Source organism: Salmo salar, chromosome 09 (genome assembly GCF_965601325.2).
Source record: "Salmo salar chromosome 09, fSalSal1, whole genome shotgun sequence".
Taxonomy (NCBI): Eukaryota; Metazoa; Chordata; class Actinopteri; order Salmoniformes; family Salmonidae; genus Salmo; species Salmo salar.
Genome location: NC_138299.1, coordinates 124,548,945 through 124,564,275, shown reverse-complemented (window position 1 = coordinate 124,564,275; position 15,331 = coordinate 124,548,945). Strand labels below are relative to the sequence as shown.

Below are 15,331 nucleotides of genomic sequence, written 5' to 3'. Positions count from 1 at the left end.
ATATGATCAGGAAAATCATTGTCAGTTGAGGTTAGTAGGGCGGTGCTGGTAGCCAGGAGAGGTGTTCCCGCCTGACAGACAGGTGTGAGAAACAGGACTCCAGGCCAGGGGTTTGAGTCAGCATGTACAGCTAGCTGGTTGCGTCTGCCATTTCCTTCCCACAACCGGTAATGGGACTGCGTGAACACTGAGCACAAGGTAACCCAAATCCAGAAGAACCTGCTCTGCCAGCCACATCTGAGGTGCTGCAGCAGGCACATAGATTATATAGTCAACCTGCGCCCCTCCCACTCACCAAGTGCCCTTTTGGGTGGTGGTAACATATTTTTAAAAATAAAGTTTGTCGTTGTTATTCTGAACCCATTGCCCGCAAGTCGTTGTGAAGTTCGCCACACCGTCCGTTGGTTGCGCCTGTTGGTCTGCCCTGTACAGCGCTTGCGCACGCCCGGTTGCACCCGTTACCAAGTCCGCCTTACACTGGGATTGTGCACACCCATTATCCAAACATGCATGGCTTGAGATGTGGTCACCGATTGAGTGTGTGTGGGTGTGTAGCTATTTACCTAGTTTGAATAGCAACAGTACTGCCACAGAAGCATAACATTTGATTATAAATTGATTTACATAGTCAATATACGATCTGGTTGGCTGAAACGCGCAGCAGAGAGGATCGGCTTCATCAACGACCCGCCGACTCAACTCCATCCCTTCTTCAGTCGGCAGCAGCAACACAGGTAGTCTAGACTAGCTAATCGCCATATATCATGAAGATTATGAAGTTATTGATACAGCGTTGAAGATAAATCACAAATCAGTAGAAATCACAAAATCAGTCAAATAAATCACAGCTATACATTTTAAGGAAAGCAATCCAATGTTTTTTGTTGCCTAGACTTTACTGCAAATGACACTTAAGTCCAGAGAAACACAAACTAATATTGCAGTTAGCCACCTTTATAATAGAACACCCGTGACCACACACACCTAAAATATCGCACTTGGGAGACAAACATCTTAAAGTAGAAATAGAATGAAACAGGCATTCTATTTTTGCTCTATTATAGTGGCCACTATAGTAGACATTGATTAATTGCACAAGGCTACATGTGTGTAAAAATAACGTTCACTGAGTAAATTATAATTTTTTTTAAATATCACAAAAATGTTACAGTATGTCAAGTGCAACACAACAAAAGCAATATATATATAAATAAATAAATAAATAAGTCTACACTGCGCATTAGTACTTTCTACACTTTGCCTGTGTACATCTGTTCTACAATGTGCCAGCAGCTGAGAATGAGACCCTGTTGGCATAATTGATCTCTTTCAGGCAGAGAGTACACCTGGCATACCATTTTTTATCCACCTTATTGAAAAAGAGGGTAAGTGTGTGGTGTTCCTTTCACCTCTGTCAGCATCCAGCTTAAGCCAGGCCCAGCTCCAGCTACACTTGATCCTTGAATCCACTTGTAACAAGCAACGCCTCATTTTTCACCTAATTATCTCATTCTGAAAATTAACTAGAGGGAAAACATTAGTTCATAGCTAACTAACTAGTTAACATTTCACAGATTGCCAGAGTCCAGTGAGCAACTAACGTAATCGCACCCCATTCCGTACAAATGTCGAGGCGGCAATGAAAACGAATGGGACTGTAGTGACTGTTGGCATCAAAATCCGGGGCGTGAACTACGTTTCGATGCAGCATTGATTGACATGGTAATGGACTAACAGTATTGGAGAAGAGATGAAAAAAACGGACCCCTCTTGACGCTGTACGTTACATCGTGACGTGTCACTACGTAACGAACAGCACACATTAGCAACTCATTTTGTGCCGTACAGCCTCTTTCCACCAGGGGTAGCCCTTCTCTCGCAGATTAAAATCATGCTTAACCATATACACTTGTAAGAAAACTTAATTATTCATGATTTGTCTAAATTAATATAATTATTGCTAATATTAAACTAATATTTCATGACTAGGGTGCCAATTGCATCTTTTTGCGCGTCATTACTGCGAGCCAGTTCACTTGTGAGGCTAACGTCAGCGCAGCCCTAATCCCCTCTTCAAATTCGACACAAACCTTCAAACAGGTATGTGATGAGACATTACATACACACATACATACATACATACATACATACATATAGTAGCTTGCTTATAATTTGTGACGAGTGAATGGGTTACATAAATAAAAACAGACCTATGCTCAATAAAAAAATAGATCTTTTTAAAACCTATACAGGAGGTATGTTATGAATTGAGATTTTTAAAGGCGTTAAAAAAAAAAAAAACCTGCCCCCTGAAAGGTCTGTGCACAGCCCTGCACATCAGTGTGTGTCTACCATCTCCAATCTTACGAGAGCCATGTTGAAGTTATCAGTAGGCATTTCCTTTCAACTGCTAACAATGAATAGACAAAGTCACAGAGAGGACCCTGAACATCCTTTAGCCTATCCCTTCTCCCCCTCAATAGGCCTGCGGTCCAACAGCCCTCTCCTTACTATTAACCACAATGAAGTAGGCCTAGGCCTGTACTATATAGTACATTGTCCTTGACATTCATCGCGGTGCATACACATCACACAGCCAGAGCACAGATTAATGTATTACAGTATGTTACACTTAAATCAGAGCAGTGGAACCAACAGCTGTCGTGTCTTTCGCGTGCGTGTTTGTGCGTGGCACAGAATAGATGACATTGGCACTCTTACCATAACTGGTAAGGGCTGAGCAAAACGTGGAACATCGAGTACTGCGCAATTTTCCCCCCTGAAACATTGCCTTCAATGTATTTCTAGTACTGGAATCCTTATGAGGTTTATGCATGCAACTGTTAATTTGTGCTTCTTGTTACATAACCAACGAGGGGGTCAGGCTGTTACAATAAAGGGGTTGGGTGAGAAGGAGTTGGGGGAGGAATTGGCAAAAGAGGCAGCCAAATGACAAAATAGCCCAAGATCTGAACACTCTCACAGAGGACATTGAATGGGCAGGGCGGGGGGAAATGACCTCACCATCGCAATAGTATTACCTAATAGATAATTGAGCCCACATGTCCTGCAGCATTGGAGTGCAGAGTGAAGTCAGTGCAAAAGCATAATGGGCGTTAAATGTTCTGGGGTTGTACTGGCCAAATGCACACAAATGTCATGTTGGCTCCTTCTCAGCATGAAGCCAAACAGTTCACAGTGGTGGAGCCAGTATGTTTGCAAACTAGAACTGCACTGGTATGGAGAACTCAGATTCCTATCTTGCATTAGCAGAATTCAATAGACTAATTCCTGACCAGAAGTAAAATGAAATCAATGCACAGAAAATACGCTACATTGCAAGGGTTAGGTGTACATAACAGTAACATGAGAACATAAACAGCCATGACAGCTGAATAGGCCTATAAGCAGTTAGTACAGCAGACATTATAATGCCGTCTTGATGCAAGCAGACTAGCTTACCAAAATAATGGCTTTTTCTATTACTGTGTAAAGTTAGGCTTGTCACAACGATCAGCTCTGTCATCAAGTAATTCTATGTAATATCATTATCATGACGTTGTGAATTTCTGAAGGTCCTATGATTGAGAGTTCAGGTGAAATTCTACTGACGAGAACAATACTTGACATTAGGCCGATACTCAAATCCAGACAAACACACACCCTTGTTTGTCATTTCCAAGGGTACTATAGCCAGGTCCTATTAGCCTATAGCAGGGTTCATTAACCAATTTGGCCCCTCAAGTTCTGAGCTAAGAAATAATACATACAGTCAAAGGTTTGGACACACCTACTCATTCAAGGGTTTTTCTTTATTTTTACTGTTTTCTACATTGTAGAATAATAGTGAAGATGTCAAAATTATGAAAAAAAACACAGAATCATGTAGAACCATCTCAATTGGGTTGAGGTCAGGTGATTGGAGGCCAGGTCATCTGAAGCAGCACTCCATCACTCTCCTTCTTGGTGAAATAGCCCTTACACAGCCTGGAGGTGTGTCAGGTCACTGCCCTGTTGAAAAACAAATGATAGTCCCACTAAGCGCAAACCAGATGGGATGGCGTATCGCTGCAGAATGCTGTGGTAGCCATGCTGGTTAAGTGTGCCTTGAATTCTAAATAAATCACTGACACTGTCACCAGCAAAGCCCCCCCACACCATCACACCACCTCCATGCTTCACGGTGGGAACCACACATGAAGATTATCCATTCACCTACTCTACATCTCACAAAGACACAGTGGTTGGAACCAAAAATCTCAAATTTGGACTCATCAGACCAAAGGACAGATTTCCACCGAATGTCCATTTCTTGCGTTTCTTGGCCCAAGCAAGTTTCTTATTATTGGTGTCCTTTAATAGTGGCGTCTTTGCAGCAATTCAACCATGAAGGCCTGATTCACACCGTCTCCTCTGAACAGTTGATGTTGAAATGTGTCCGTTACTTGAACTCTGAAGCATTTATTTGGGCTGCTGAGGCTGGTAACTCTGTTCATTAGAGTTAACTATGGGTCTTCCTTTCCTGTGGCTGTCTTCATGAGAGCCAGTTTCATCAAAGCACTTGATGGTTCTTGTGACTGCACTTGAAGAAACCTCCAAAGTTCTTGAAATTTTCCAGATTGACTGACCTTTATGTCTTCAGTAATGGATTGTCGTTTCTCTTTGCTTATTTGAGCTGATCTTGCCGTAATATGGACTTCGTCTTTTACCAAATAGGGCTATCTTCTGTATACCTCTACCTTGTCACAACACAACTGACTGGCTCAAACACATTAAGGAAAGAAATTCCACAAATGAACTTTTAACAAGGCACGCCTGTTAATTAAAATGCTTTCTAGGTGACTACCTCATGAAGCTGGTTGACAGAATGCCAAGAGTGTGCAAAGCCATCAAGGCAAAGGGTGGCTACTTTGAAGAATCTCAAATATATAATTATACAGTACCAGTCAAAAGTTTGAACACACCTACTCACTCTACCATAAAGGCTTGATTGGTGGAGTGCTGCAGAGATGGTTGTCCTTCTGGAAGGTTCTCCAATCTCCACAGAGGAACTCTGGGCAACCAGCTCTAGAAAGAGTCTTGGTGAACGGTGTTCTTGGGGACCTTCAATGTTGCAGGAATTTTTTGGTACCCTTCCCCAGATCTGTGCCGCGACACAATCCTGTCTCAGAGCTTTATGGACAATTCCTTCGACCTCATGGCTTGGCTGTGTGCTAAGGACAACAACCCCAAGCATACCGCCAAAACAATGCAGGAGTGGCTTCGGGACACGTCTCTGAATGTCCTTGAGTGGCCCGGTCAGAGTCCGGACTTGAACCCAATCAAACATCTCTGGAGAGACCTGAAAATTGCTCTGCTGCAACGCTCCCCATCCAACATGACAGAGCTTGAGAGGATCTGCAGAGACAAATGGGAGTTGGGTGCCAAGCTCAATAACATTCAGATACTTGTCCTGAAGCCACTCCTGCATTGTCTTGGCAGTGTGCTTAGGGTCTTTGCCCTGTTGGAAGGTGAACCTTCTCCCCAGTCTGAGGCCCTTGGCGCTCTGGAGCAGGTTACCATCAAGTATCTCTGTACTTTGCTCAGTTAATCTTTCCCTTGATCCTGACTTGTCTCCCAGTCCCTGCCGCTGAAAAACAACCCCACCGCGTTATGCTGCTGCCCCCACCATTCTTCATCGTAGGGATGGTGCCAGGTTCCCTCCAGATGTGACGCTTGGCATTCAGGCCAAAGAGCTCAATCTTGGTTTCATCAGACCAGATAATCTTGTTTCTCATGGTCAAAGTCCTTTAGGTTCCTTTTTGGAAAACTCTAACCGGGTTGTCATGTGCCTTTTACTGAGGAGTGGCTTCGGTCTGGCCACTCTACCAGAAAGGCCTGATTGGTGGAGTGCTGCAGAGATGGTTGTCCTTCTGGAAGTTTCTCCCATCTCCACAGAGGAACTCTGGAGCTCTGTCAGAGTGACCATCGGGTTCTTGGTCACCTCCCTGACCAAGGCCCTTCTCCTCCGATTGCTCAGTTTGGCCAGGCGGCCAGCTCTAGGAAGAGTCTTGGTGGTTCCAAACTTCTTCCATTTTAGAATGATGGAAGCCACTGTGTTCTTGGGGACCTTCAATGCTGCAGAAATGTTTTGGCGACTTTACCCAGACCTGTGCCTTGACACAATCCTGTCTCGGAGCTCTATGGACAATTCCTTCGACCTCATGGCTTGGTTTTTGCTCTGACATGCACTGCCAACTGTGGGACCTTAAATAGACAGGTGTGTGCCTTTCCAAATCATGTCCAATCAATTGAATTTACCACAGGGGGACTCCAATCAAGTTGTTTTAACATCAAGGATGAACAATGGAAACAGGATGCATCTGAGCTCAATTTCGAGTCTCATAGCAAAGGGTCTGAAAACGTATTTACATAAGGAATGTTTTTTTTTTTATACATTTGCCAACATTTCTATAAACTTGTTTTCGCTTTGTCATTATGGGGTATTGTGTGTAGATTGATGAGGACTTTATATTTACTTAATCCATTTTAGAATAAGGGGATAATGTAACAAAATGTGGAAAAAGGGAAGGGGTCTGAATATTTTCCCAATGCATTGTATACATAGTTTGTTTGTGGAATTTTTGACTGCAAAAACACCAGGAAATCTACTCCAAGTTACTTTATTTTAAGAAATCGGATCTCAAGTATTCCCACGCACAATAGGGTGTCACGTGATTGTATACAAATGTAAGCAAGGTTTGAAAGGATTATGTTTTAGTCAAACGTTAGCTCTGTTTGGGCTTCTTGCTGTCAATTTGCAGTCTACAAATAACATAATTATGTTCTGCCCCCCGACCATTCACTCCAGAAAAAAAGAAATTGTCCCGCGGCTGAATCTAGTTGATGATCCCTGGCCTATAGACTATACAATAGGTTAGCCTATAGGCTACTAACCTATAGGGTAACCCATTATAACCTACAACCTAACCTCAGCAAAAAAAATTACCGTTTTTCAGGACCCTGTCTTTCAAAAGATGCATTTGTAAAAATCCAAATAACTTCACAGATCTTCATTGTAAGGGGTTTAAACAGTTTCCCGTGCTTGTTCAATGAACCATAAACAATTAATGAACATGCACCTGTAAAATGGTCATTAAGACACTAAAAGCTTACAGACGATAGGCAATTAAAGTCAGTTATGAAAACTTAGGACACTAGAAAGATGCCCAGGGTCCCTGCTCATCTGCGTGAACATGCCTTTGGCATGCTGCAAGAAGGCACGAGGACTGCAGATGTGGCCAGGGCAATAAATTGTAAAGTCCGTACTGTGAGACGCCTAAGACGCGCGCCCCCCCCCCCCCCCCCCCCCCCTTTATTCAGGGACACATTTTATTTCTGTTAGTCACATGTCTGTGGAACTTGTTCAGTTTATGTCTCAGTTGTTGAATCTTATGTTCATACAAATATTTACACATGTTAAGTTTGCTGAAAATAAAATGCAGTTGACAGTGAGAGGACGTTTCTTTTTTTTGCTGAGTTTATAACTATTAGTATGACCTGTGTGAATGAACCTTATTCCAAGAGACAGTACTGATAAACCCAACTGACAAGTGAACCAACACAAACAAACAGCAGTGATGTCCTGTCCTTCTATAACACACACACACTGACGTCAAGCGGCAGGTAACACAGATATCAGATACAACTACGCAAATATATCAGCAGGAGTAATCATACACGAGTACTACAAACCAACCCAAATACTTACACTGGCTGACTATATTGCATTTCAAAAATCCGAGTGTTTTGGAGATGCAAAACCGCAACCATTACCTTACGAGTCTACATGTTGATAAAAAGTAATTTAAGATATTAGAAAATATATTTGATCATATACTGTAAATTGAAAGGAGATATGCAGTCCCTCTTGTGTGTATGCTTTTTATAACAGCCCAGGCCTAATCATCATTTATATTTTGTTATTTTAACTAGGCAAGTCAGTTAAGAACACATTCTTATTTATAATGATGGCCTACCCCGGCCAAAATAACGACGCTGGGCCAATTGTGTGCCACCCTATGGGACTCCAAATCACGCCCAGTTGTGATAAAGCCTGGAATCGAATCAGGGTCTGTAGTGACGCCTCTAGCACTGCGATGCTGCGCCACTCGGGAGCCCAATGTTCCACACCCGGCTGTATAATATTCTTGTTCTGTTCAAGTGTTTGCTGAGACCCCCTCTGTCAGTCATTGTGCTGCCTCGGTCTCAGGCTAAATGAGAGTCAGTTGCCTCTGCAGCAGAGTATGTGAGCGGAGTTGATCCAAGAGACAGTATTGATAATCAACCCAACTGCCAAAAGAGCACATTAACTCTGGTCAACACACTCCCCCTGGTGGACAGTAGCTGGAACTACAGCTGAGCTTCCAGAGGTCCAATGACAGACATTTGTCGTCTCAGCTGACTCAGGCACTGAACACAACAATAATTGAGGAGAAATTCAGCCGGGCCTGGAAGGTTGTCAGTGCAACGCCCAAAAATACTTCAGAGTTGTTTGATTACAATGCGTTGACTTCTAACAGTAGGCTTCAGCCAATCACGTCAGCGTGACTGGTAATGGTCTCATCTTACCTCCGGGGCTGGGAGCGACGGTCATCCTCACCACTGTCTGCCTCCTGGGGAGAGAGCAGAGAACCAGTCAGAAACCAACAAACGCATGCACGTACACACTCTAATGTATTCATAAACGGACTACAGTAAGACTTATTTACAGACAGACACACCCATCAATATATGGCCGCACAGAGAGAGAGAGACAGCTGCCGTCACATGAATAGACAAGGTTGCTTGTTCACAATAACCGGCCTGAACAAGGAGATAAGCATATGAATCAAGTCAAGTGACTCAAATATCTAACAATGAGCCAAACAGATTCCTAGTACTACAGCAATAGAGGTGTGCCTCTGCCAGACCTTCTGAACAAGAACTCCACACCCAGTCGAAACAGCTGTTAATATTTAGGCTTGATAGATTTAAGTGTATAGCTATCTATTCAAGGGAGATTTTGCGTCAGGCACCGAGCAAGAGTGAATTAACCTTATTTTAAAGAGGATAATGAATTCCACAATGGCTAAATGTGCCGCTAAATATCCACTTTCATCCATGTCATGGGGTTTGGCCGTTGTGATATTTCACAAAACCCAGAATAAGGCAGAATAGATAAGGGTTAAAATGGCTGCCGGCCTGTTTGAAGCATCCCTCTTTCTCCACCCCCACCCACCCGCCCAGGCCAGGCAGTCTGTTGTCCCTGCTCAGACACAGACAGGCAGGCCATAATCCCAGCCTGTTCTGCTCCAGTAATCCCCAAACTCAGGGAACTTTCTCCCAGGGATCAGGCTGTCAATCCTGGACACAGCAGCCCTAGCAGATCCCCCCCCCCCACCTCTGTCCAGCCACACGGGGGGGGGGGGGGGGGGGGGGGGGGGGGAGAGACAGAACTGGGTTAATAAAGCCCAATGCACCACACATTGGCTACATTCACCATGTCCTATACAGACACATGATGTACATGACACACAGGGGATGGGAAGAAGTGGTTCAGCGAATGCATCTCCATAGAAGAGCAGAACACACACACAACAAATTCCAGAGAGAACTCAGGCCTATACTCAAGAATACAAAAATGCTTACATTTAGGCCTCGTCTATGTAAAGAGATCTGCTTGTTGGGCTTGGGCGCACGACCATGACGGCACGCAAACGTGCACAAATCAAAAAGCAGACAGGTGTTAGTTAATGCTGGACTGCCACACTGAATGTACTGTAGACTACTACAATGGAGGCAAACATGTCTCGGCCTGGACATAAACCCTCACACATCAGAAATACAGTAAAGAAACATGGTGACTCAGGAGAATTATGACTCGAGGGAGCCGGCCGTCCCTTCAATGAGACGAGCTTTCCAAAACATCTCAACCGCTTTTTTTCAAACGGCGAAAGCAACAGAGGCCAATAGGCTGCTATAGAAAGGTGTTTTAGTGGAGAAGTGGAGAGACCACAAGCTTCCTCCTCTCCCCGTGGTTAAGTCACCATACATGTAATACTATGTACAGGCCTATCTCCATGGTTACCATGCCACCACATGGAGGAAGGATGTACAGTGTCGAGCCAATGAGAGGGTAGGATTTAGTGTGCTAATAGGCAGATTTCCCCCATTCTGCAATCCCCCTCTGATTCGATGTTCAGAATACAGAGCAGGCTTAATTAATAGGCGAGTCAATATTTGACACTTCAGTCTGCGCTGATACTTGCCTAAACAATAGTCAGTGGTAGGAGTGACAGAATCGGCCTAAATCAAATAAGCTAGGCCTAAAGTTTCCTTGCATGGTGTTAACGTCAATGGGATATCAGACACGGAGTTAAAGGAGATGATAGCGCTATGTCCACACACAACAAAGGCAGTCAACTGGAATGCTCCCCCCCCCCCCCCCCATCATGACCATCCATCGTTCCAAGGACGCCAGCCATAATAACCCTGAGCTGCATGGCATCTTGCTGTGGTAATGGCCTACCAGTAGAACACAGCGAAGGAGGCGCTTTCTCAAGAGGAGAAGGCTTTGGCATCTCACAAGAGCACTCACATGGGTGCCTCATAGGTCACACGACAGGCAGCTGGTACCCTCAGCACCATCGCTGTGCCAAAATAGAGGAAACACTGGAGTAAATGAGGGATACAAAGTATGTTTAAAGCAGGCGCTTGTGTGGTTCCTGAGTTAATTAAACAATTAAAACATCCCATCATGCTTAAGGTTATGTATGAATATATATTATTTTGGCTCCCATGGCTAGTAGAAGACATCTCAGTGACTTACAAAGAGAGGTCTCAAAAGGCGCATAAGGAAATGGGGATACTAGTCAGTTGCACAACTGAATGCATTCAACTGAAGTGTGTGGAGCAGTTGGGGGGGTTGGGGTCGGGGGGGGGGGGGGGGGGTATAGGGGCGTGTCTCAGTCACCAGATTTCAACCAAATTGAACACTTATGTGAGATTCTGGAGCAGCGCCTGAGACAGCATTTTCCACTACCATCAACAAAACACCAAATTCGGGAATTTCTCTTAAAAAAGAACGGTGTTGCAGCCTTCCAATACAATTCCAGACACTTGTCTAATCTATGCCACGGGTCATTGCAGCTCTTCTGGCAGCTTGTGGTGGCCCAACGCCCAAACGTGTCTGGCTGACAGGTTAGAAGAGCATCCTAAAGTCAAGAGAGCTGATCAAAGTGAAGGAGCGGATCTCAACCACCAACACACACCCCCCATCTACCAAACCAACACTGATTCAGACCATCCTACCCATGCTAGATTACGGATAAATAATTTATAGATCAGCAGGTAAGGGTGCTCTCGACCGGCTAGACGTTCTTTACCAGTCAGCCATCAGATTTGCCTCCAATGCTCATTATAGGACACATCACTGCACTCTATACTCCTCTGTAAACTGGTCATCTCTGTATACCCATTGCAAGACCCACTGGTTGATGCTTATTTAGAAAACCCTCTTAGGCCTCACTCCCCCTTATCTGAGATACCTACTGCAGCCCTCATCCACCACATACAACACCCGTTCTGCCAGTCACATTCTGTTAAAGGTCCCCAAAGCACACACATCCCTGGGCCGCTCCTTTTTTCAGTTCACTGCAGCTAGTGACTGGAACGAGCTGCAACAAACACTCAAACTGGACAGTTTTATCTCAATCTCTTCTTCCAAAGACTCAATCACAGACACTGACAGTTGTGGCTGCTTTGTGTGATGTATTGTTGTCTCTACCTTCTTGCCATTTCTGCTGTTGTCTGTGCCCAATAATGTTTGTACCATGTTGTGCTGCTGCCATGTAGTTGTCATACTATGTTGTTGTTTTAGGCCTCTCTTTATGTAGTGTCTCTTGTCATGATGTGTGTTTTGTCCTATATTTTAATTTTAAATCCCAGCCCCCGTCCCCGCAGGAAGCCTTTTGGTAGGCAGTCATTGTAAATAAGAATTAGTTCTTAACTGACTTGCCTAGTTAAATATAGTTTATTTTTTTTTAAATGGACACTTCAGTTTCTTTATTTTGGCAGTTACCTATAAATAGTCTATCTGCTCCATTCACCTTCATAACCTGATTTCTCTGTCTGACTGACTGCTCTTAACACATCTCTACATTTCAGTGTTGACCTTTGCTTTAGCTGTTTTCATGGCTGTTGAGAGAAAGCTAGTGCATCCCTCATGGTCCTCTTTCCCATTTATACTGGCCTAATGTGATTCAGGCATGACAATTCGCACAGAGACATGTCACAGCAAAACAGCAACTATTTTTCTCTAGCCACAGACTGCTCGCAATGGATACGTCACAAATAGCACCCTTTCCCTATAGTCCACTACTTTAACCCTCGATGTCATATGGAATCTTCCCCAATGTGGATCATAAAAGGTCGTTTGACAGCCATGTCATACTAATCCGGTTTTCATGCAAAATATGAGAATAACTTGAGCCTAGTTGATATGGAACTGTTGTGAGAGTCCATTACATTGTTTTAGCTAGGTCTGTTTAACAAAAATGATGAGTTTTAACTCTATACAGTACAAACACTTATGGCAGTGACCGAGTGCAACACTATGATCAGCTAGCTATGCGCAGGTAAACTCGCCAACACAGATTGACACCGACTAAGAAAATTAAGCTATTGATGAGCTTACTTCTTTGAGTTCTTTAAGAACATGTATATAATTGACTTGGGGATAAACAGGTCAGATATGCACTGGAGTTATTTGCATTGCTAAACAGTCACTACTGTATCTAGCTAGCTAACTTCACTAGCTAGCTGGCCAGGCTGTGGTAGCTAAGCGACAAATTGTCTGGAAATGGGGAAGTTCAACTTTGTATATGCAAAAGTCAAGTGTTTTTATACACAACGCAGACAGCTAAAACACATTTCAGTTTAACCATGTAGTAGGAACGCATGTGCACAAAAAAAGCAGGACATTGCCAGCTACTGTAGATAGCTGGGACACTTTTCACCGCACTTCGTTTCAAAGTGATTTTCGTCGCAGGTTAGGAGACCTTTTCCTAACCTTATCCTAAATCTCCTGCTACGAAAAGGTCACTTCGGTATCGAAATGCCGTGAAAAGTATTTCCCCTAGCTAACTAACTGTAGTGCATGGGACAACAACCTGCTTGTTAGCTATATCCACCCTAAACAATAACAGTAGAATTGAGCCTTAAATCCCGTGATATGACAGACGACCAAGTCGACAACTCACCGACACGCAGGGGCTGGAGGTAACGCTGGGTGTTGGCGAACGCTGAACCGTGACCAACGCCATTCAAGGTCCAGGAAAATGATACCTTAGTTAGAGAAAGCAGAGGTGGCGAGATGTTCATAATTTGAGTAGAAGATGTGCAAGGCGCCCGAGGTTATTCGTTCGTTGCTGATTTCCCTCCTATTCATTCAGCAGCGTATTTTGGCGCATGCGATCCACTGGCCAGCTGTCAAACGACATTTGTTTAATGCTGCATTGATAACAATTCGTAAATACTAGCATACTACTGGGAAAAATCCACGTGAACGCCCCTCCAACTCGTAATTACTTGTGGGGAAATCATCTCTGAGCTCCACCTTCTCCCACATGATGAACTCAAACGTCACATACTAAGGGAATAAAATCAAATTTTATTGGTCACATATACATGGTTAGGAGATGTTATTGAGAGTGTAGCGAAATGCTTGTAAATGACTTCGATAACAGAATTTTCGGCAGTTAAATTTAACAAAACATTATATATAAAAAACGATATATTATTGTAATTTTTTAACAGTATAATTTGTTTGAAAGCATGATAGCTGTACTTTCACCGCTAGATTGACATCATCTGCATAGTGTTTAAACCGTAGTCAAAATGTAATTTTCAAACGTGTAGGACTACATTATTTTCTTCCACCCTTGCCTGATACAGTTTCCAGCATGGTTTTGCTGCGTTCATAACAACTGGGAAACCTGGAATAGACTAGGCCTACATGTAAACTGGAGAATACGGCTGCTGTGTGCATTCATATGCTTTGAACTCGATTGACACATTTTGTGAACGGGATTTAAGGCTATGAACGCAGCAAAACCATGCTGGAAACTGTATCAGGAAAGGGTGGAAGAAAATAATGCAGTCCTACACGTTTGAAAATTACATTTTGACATGAGGCTCCTAACACCAAATATAGCTAATTACATAAATCTACGGTTTAAACAGTTTGCAGCTGAGTGATCTGCAATGGATGTGAAAAGGCAATCCACTCTGGGCACAAACTGGTTGAATCAACGTTGTTTCAACGTAATTTCAACAAAACAACTCAACGTGGAAAACTGATTCTATTTGCAAAAAAGTAATCAGCAAGGGATTTTAGTATTTTTTTCACCCAAATTTTAACCAAAATTCAACGACATGGTGATTTCTTTTAGTTGATTTTACATTAGTTGACAACTCAACCAAATGTAAATCAAAACTAGATGTTGAACTGACATCTGTGCCCACTGGGTAGTTCCTGTGAGACTTCTTATACAGTGCCTTCAAAAAGTATTCATACCCTTTGACTTGTACCACATTTTGTTGTGTTACAGTCTTAATTCAAAATGGATTAATTTTATTTTTTTCTACACACAGTATCCCATAATGACAAATTGAAAACATGTTTTTAGAAATTGTTGCACATTTATTGAAAATGAAATACAGGAATATATCATTTACAGAAATGTTCACACCCCTTAGTCAATACTTTGTAGAAGCACCTTTGGCGGCGATTCCAGCTTCATTACATCGTCTTGGGTATGTCTGTAGCTTTGCACATCTGGATTTGGGGATTTTCTCCCATTCTTCCTTTCAGATTTTCTCAAACTCTTAAATTAGATGGGGAGCGACTGAAAGCAGCAATCTTCAAGTCTTTCCAACGATTTTCAATGAGATTCAAGTCTGGGCTTTGGCTGGGCGACTCGAGGACGTTCACATTCTTGTTCTGAAGCCATTCCAGTGTTGCTTTGACTATGTGCTTGGGGTCATTGTCCGGTTGGAACGTAAATCTTCGTTGAAGGCTATGGTCGTTTGCACTCTGAAGCAGGTTCTCATCAAGGGTTTGCATGTATTTGTCTCCATTCATGGTTCCCTCTATCCTTGCCCGTCTCCCAGTCCCTGCTGCTGAAAAGCATCCCCATAGCATGATGCTGCCACCACCATGCTTCACTGTAGGGGAGGTGTTAAACGGATGATGAGCTATGCCTGATTTTCTCCAGACATAGCGCTTTGTATTCTGGCCAAATACTTCAAA

At 43.3% G+C, this 15,331-nt stretch overlaps 1 protein-coding gene across 1 annotated transcript in view; it reads right to left on the bottom strand.

The window, feature by feature from the left end:
• Positions 1–13,632, bottom strand: part of LOC106612650 (uncharacterized) — a 37,428-nt gene extending 23,796 nt beyond the window's left edge. Inside the window, exons 1-2 of the mRNA XM_014214019.3 lie at positions 13,281–13,632; positions 8,611–8,654 (exon numbers count right to left, since the gene is read on the bottom strand). Coding sequence (XP_014069494.3) covers positions 8,611–8,654; positions 13,281–13,343 — 107 coding nt within the window. The 5' untranslated portion in view covers positions 13,344–13,632. The remainder of the gene's footprint in view (positions 1–8,610; positions 8,655–13,280) is intronic.
• Between the last annotated feature and the right edge of the window lie 1,699 nt (positions 13,633–15,331).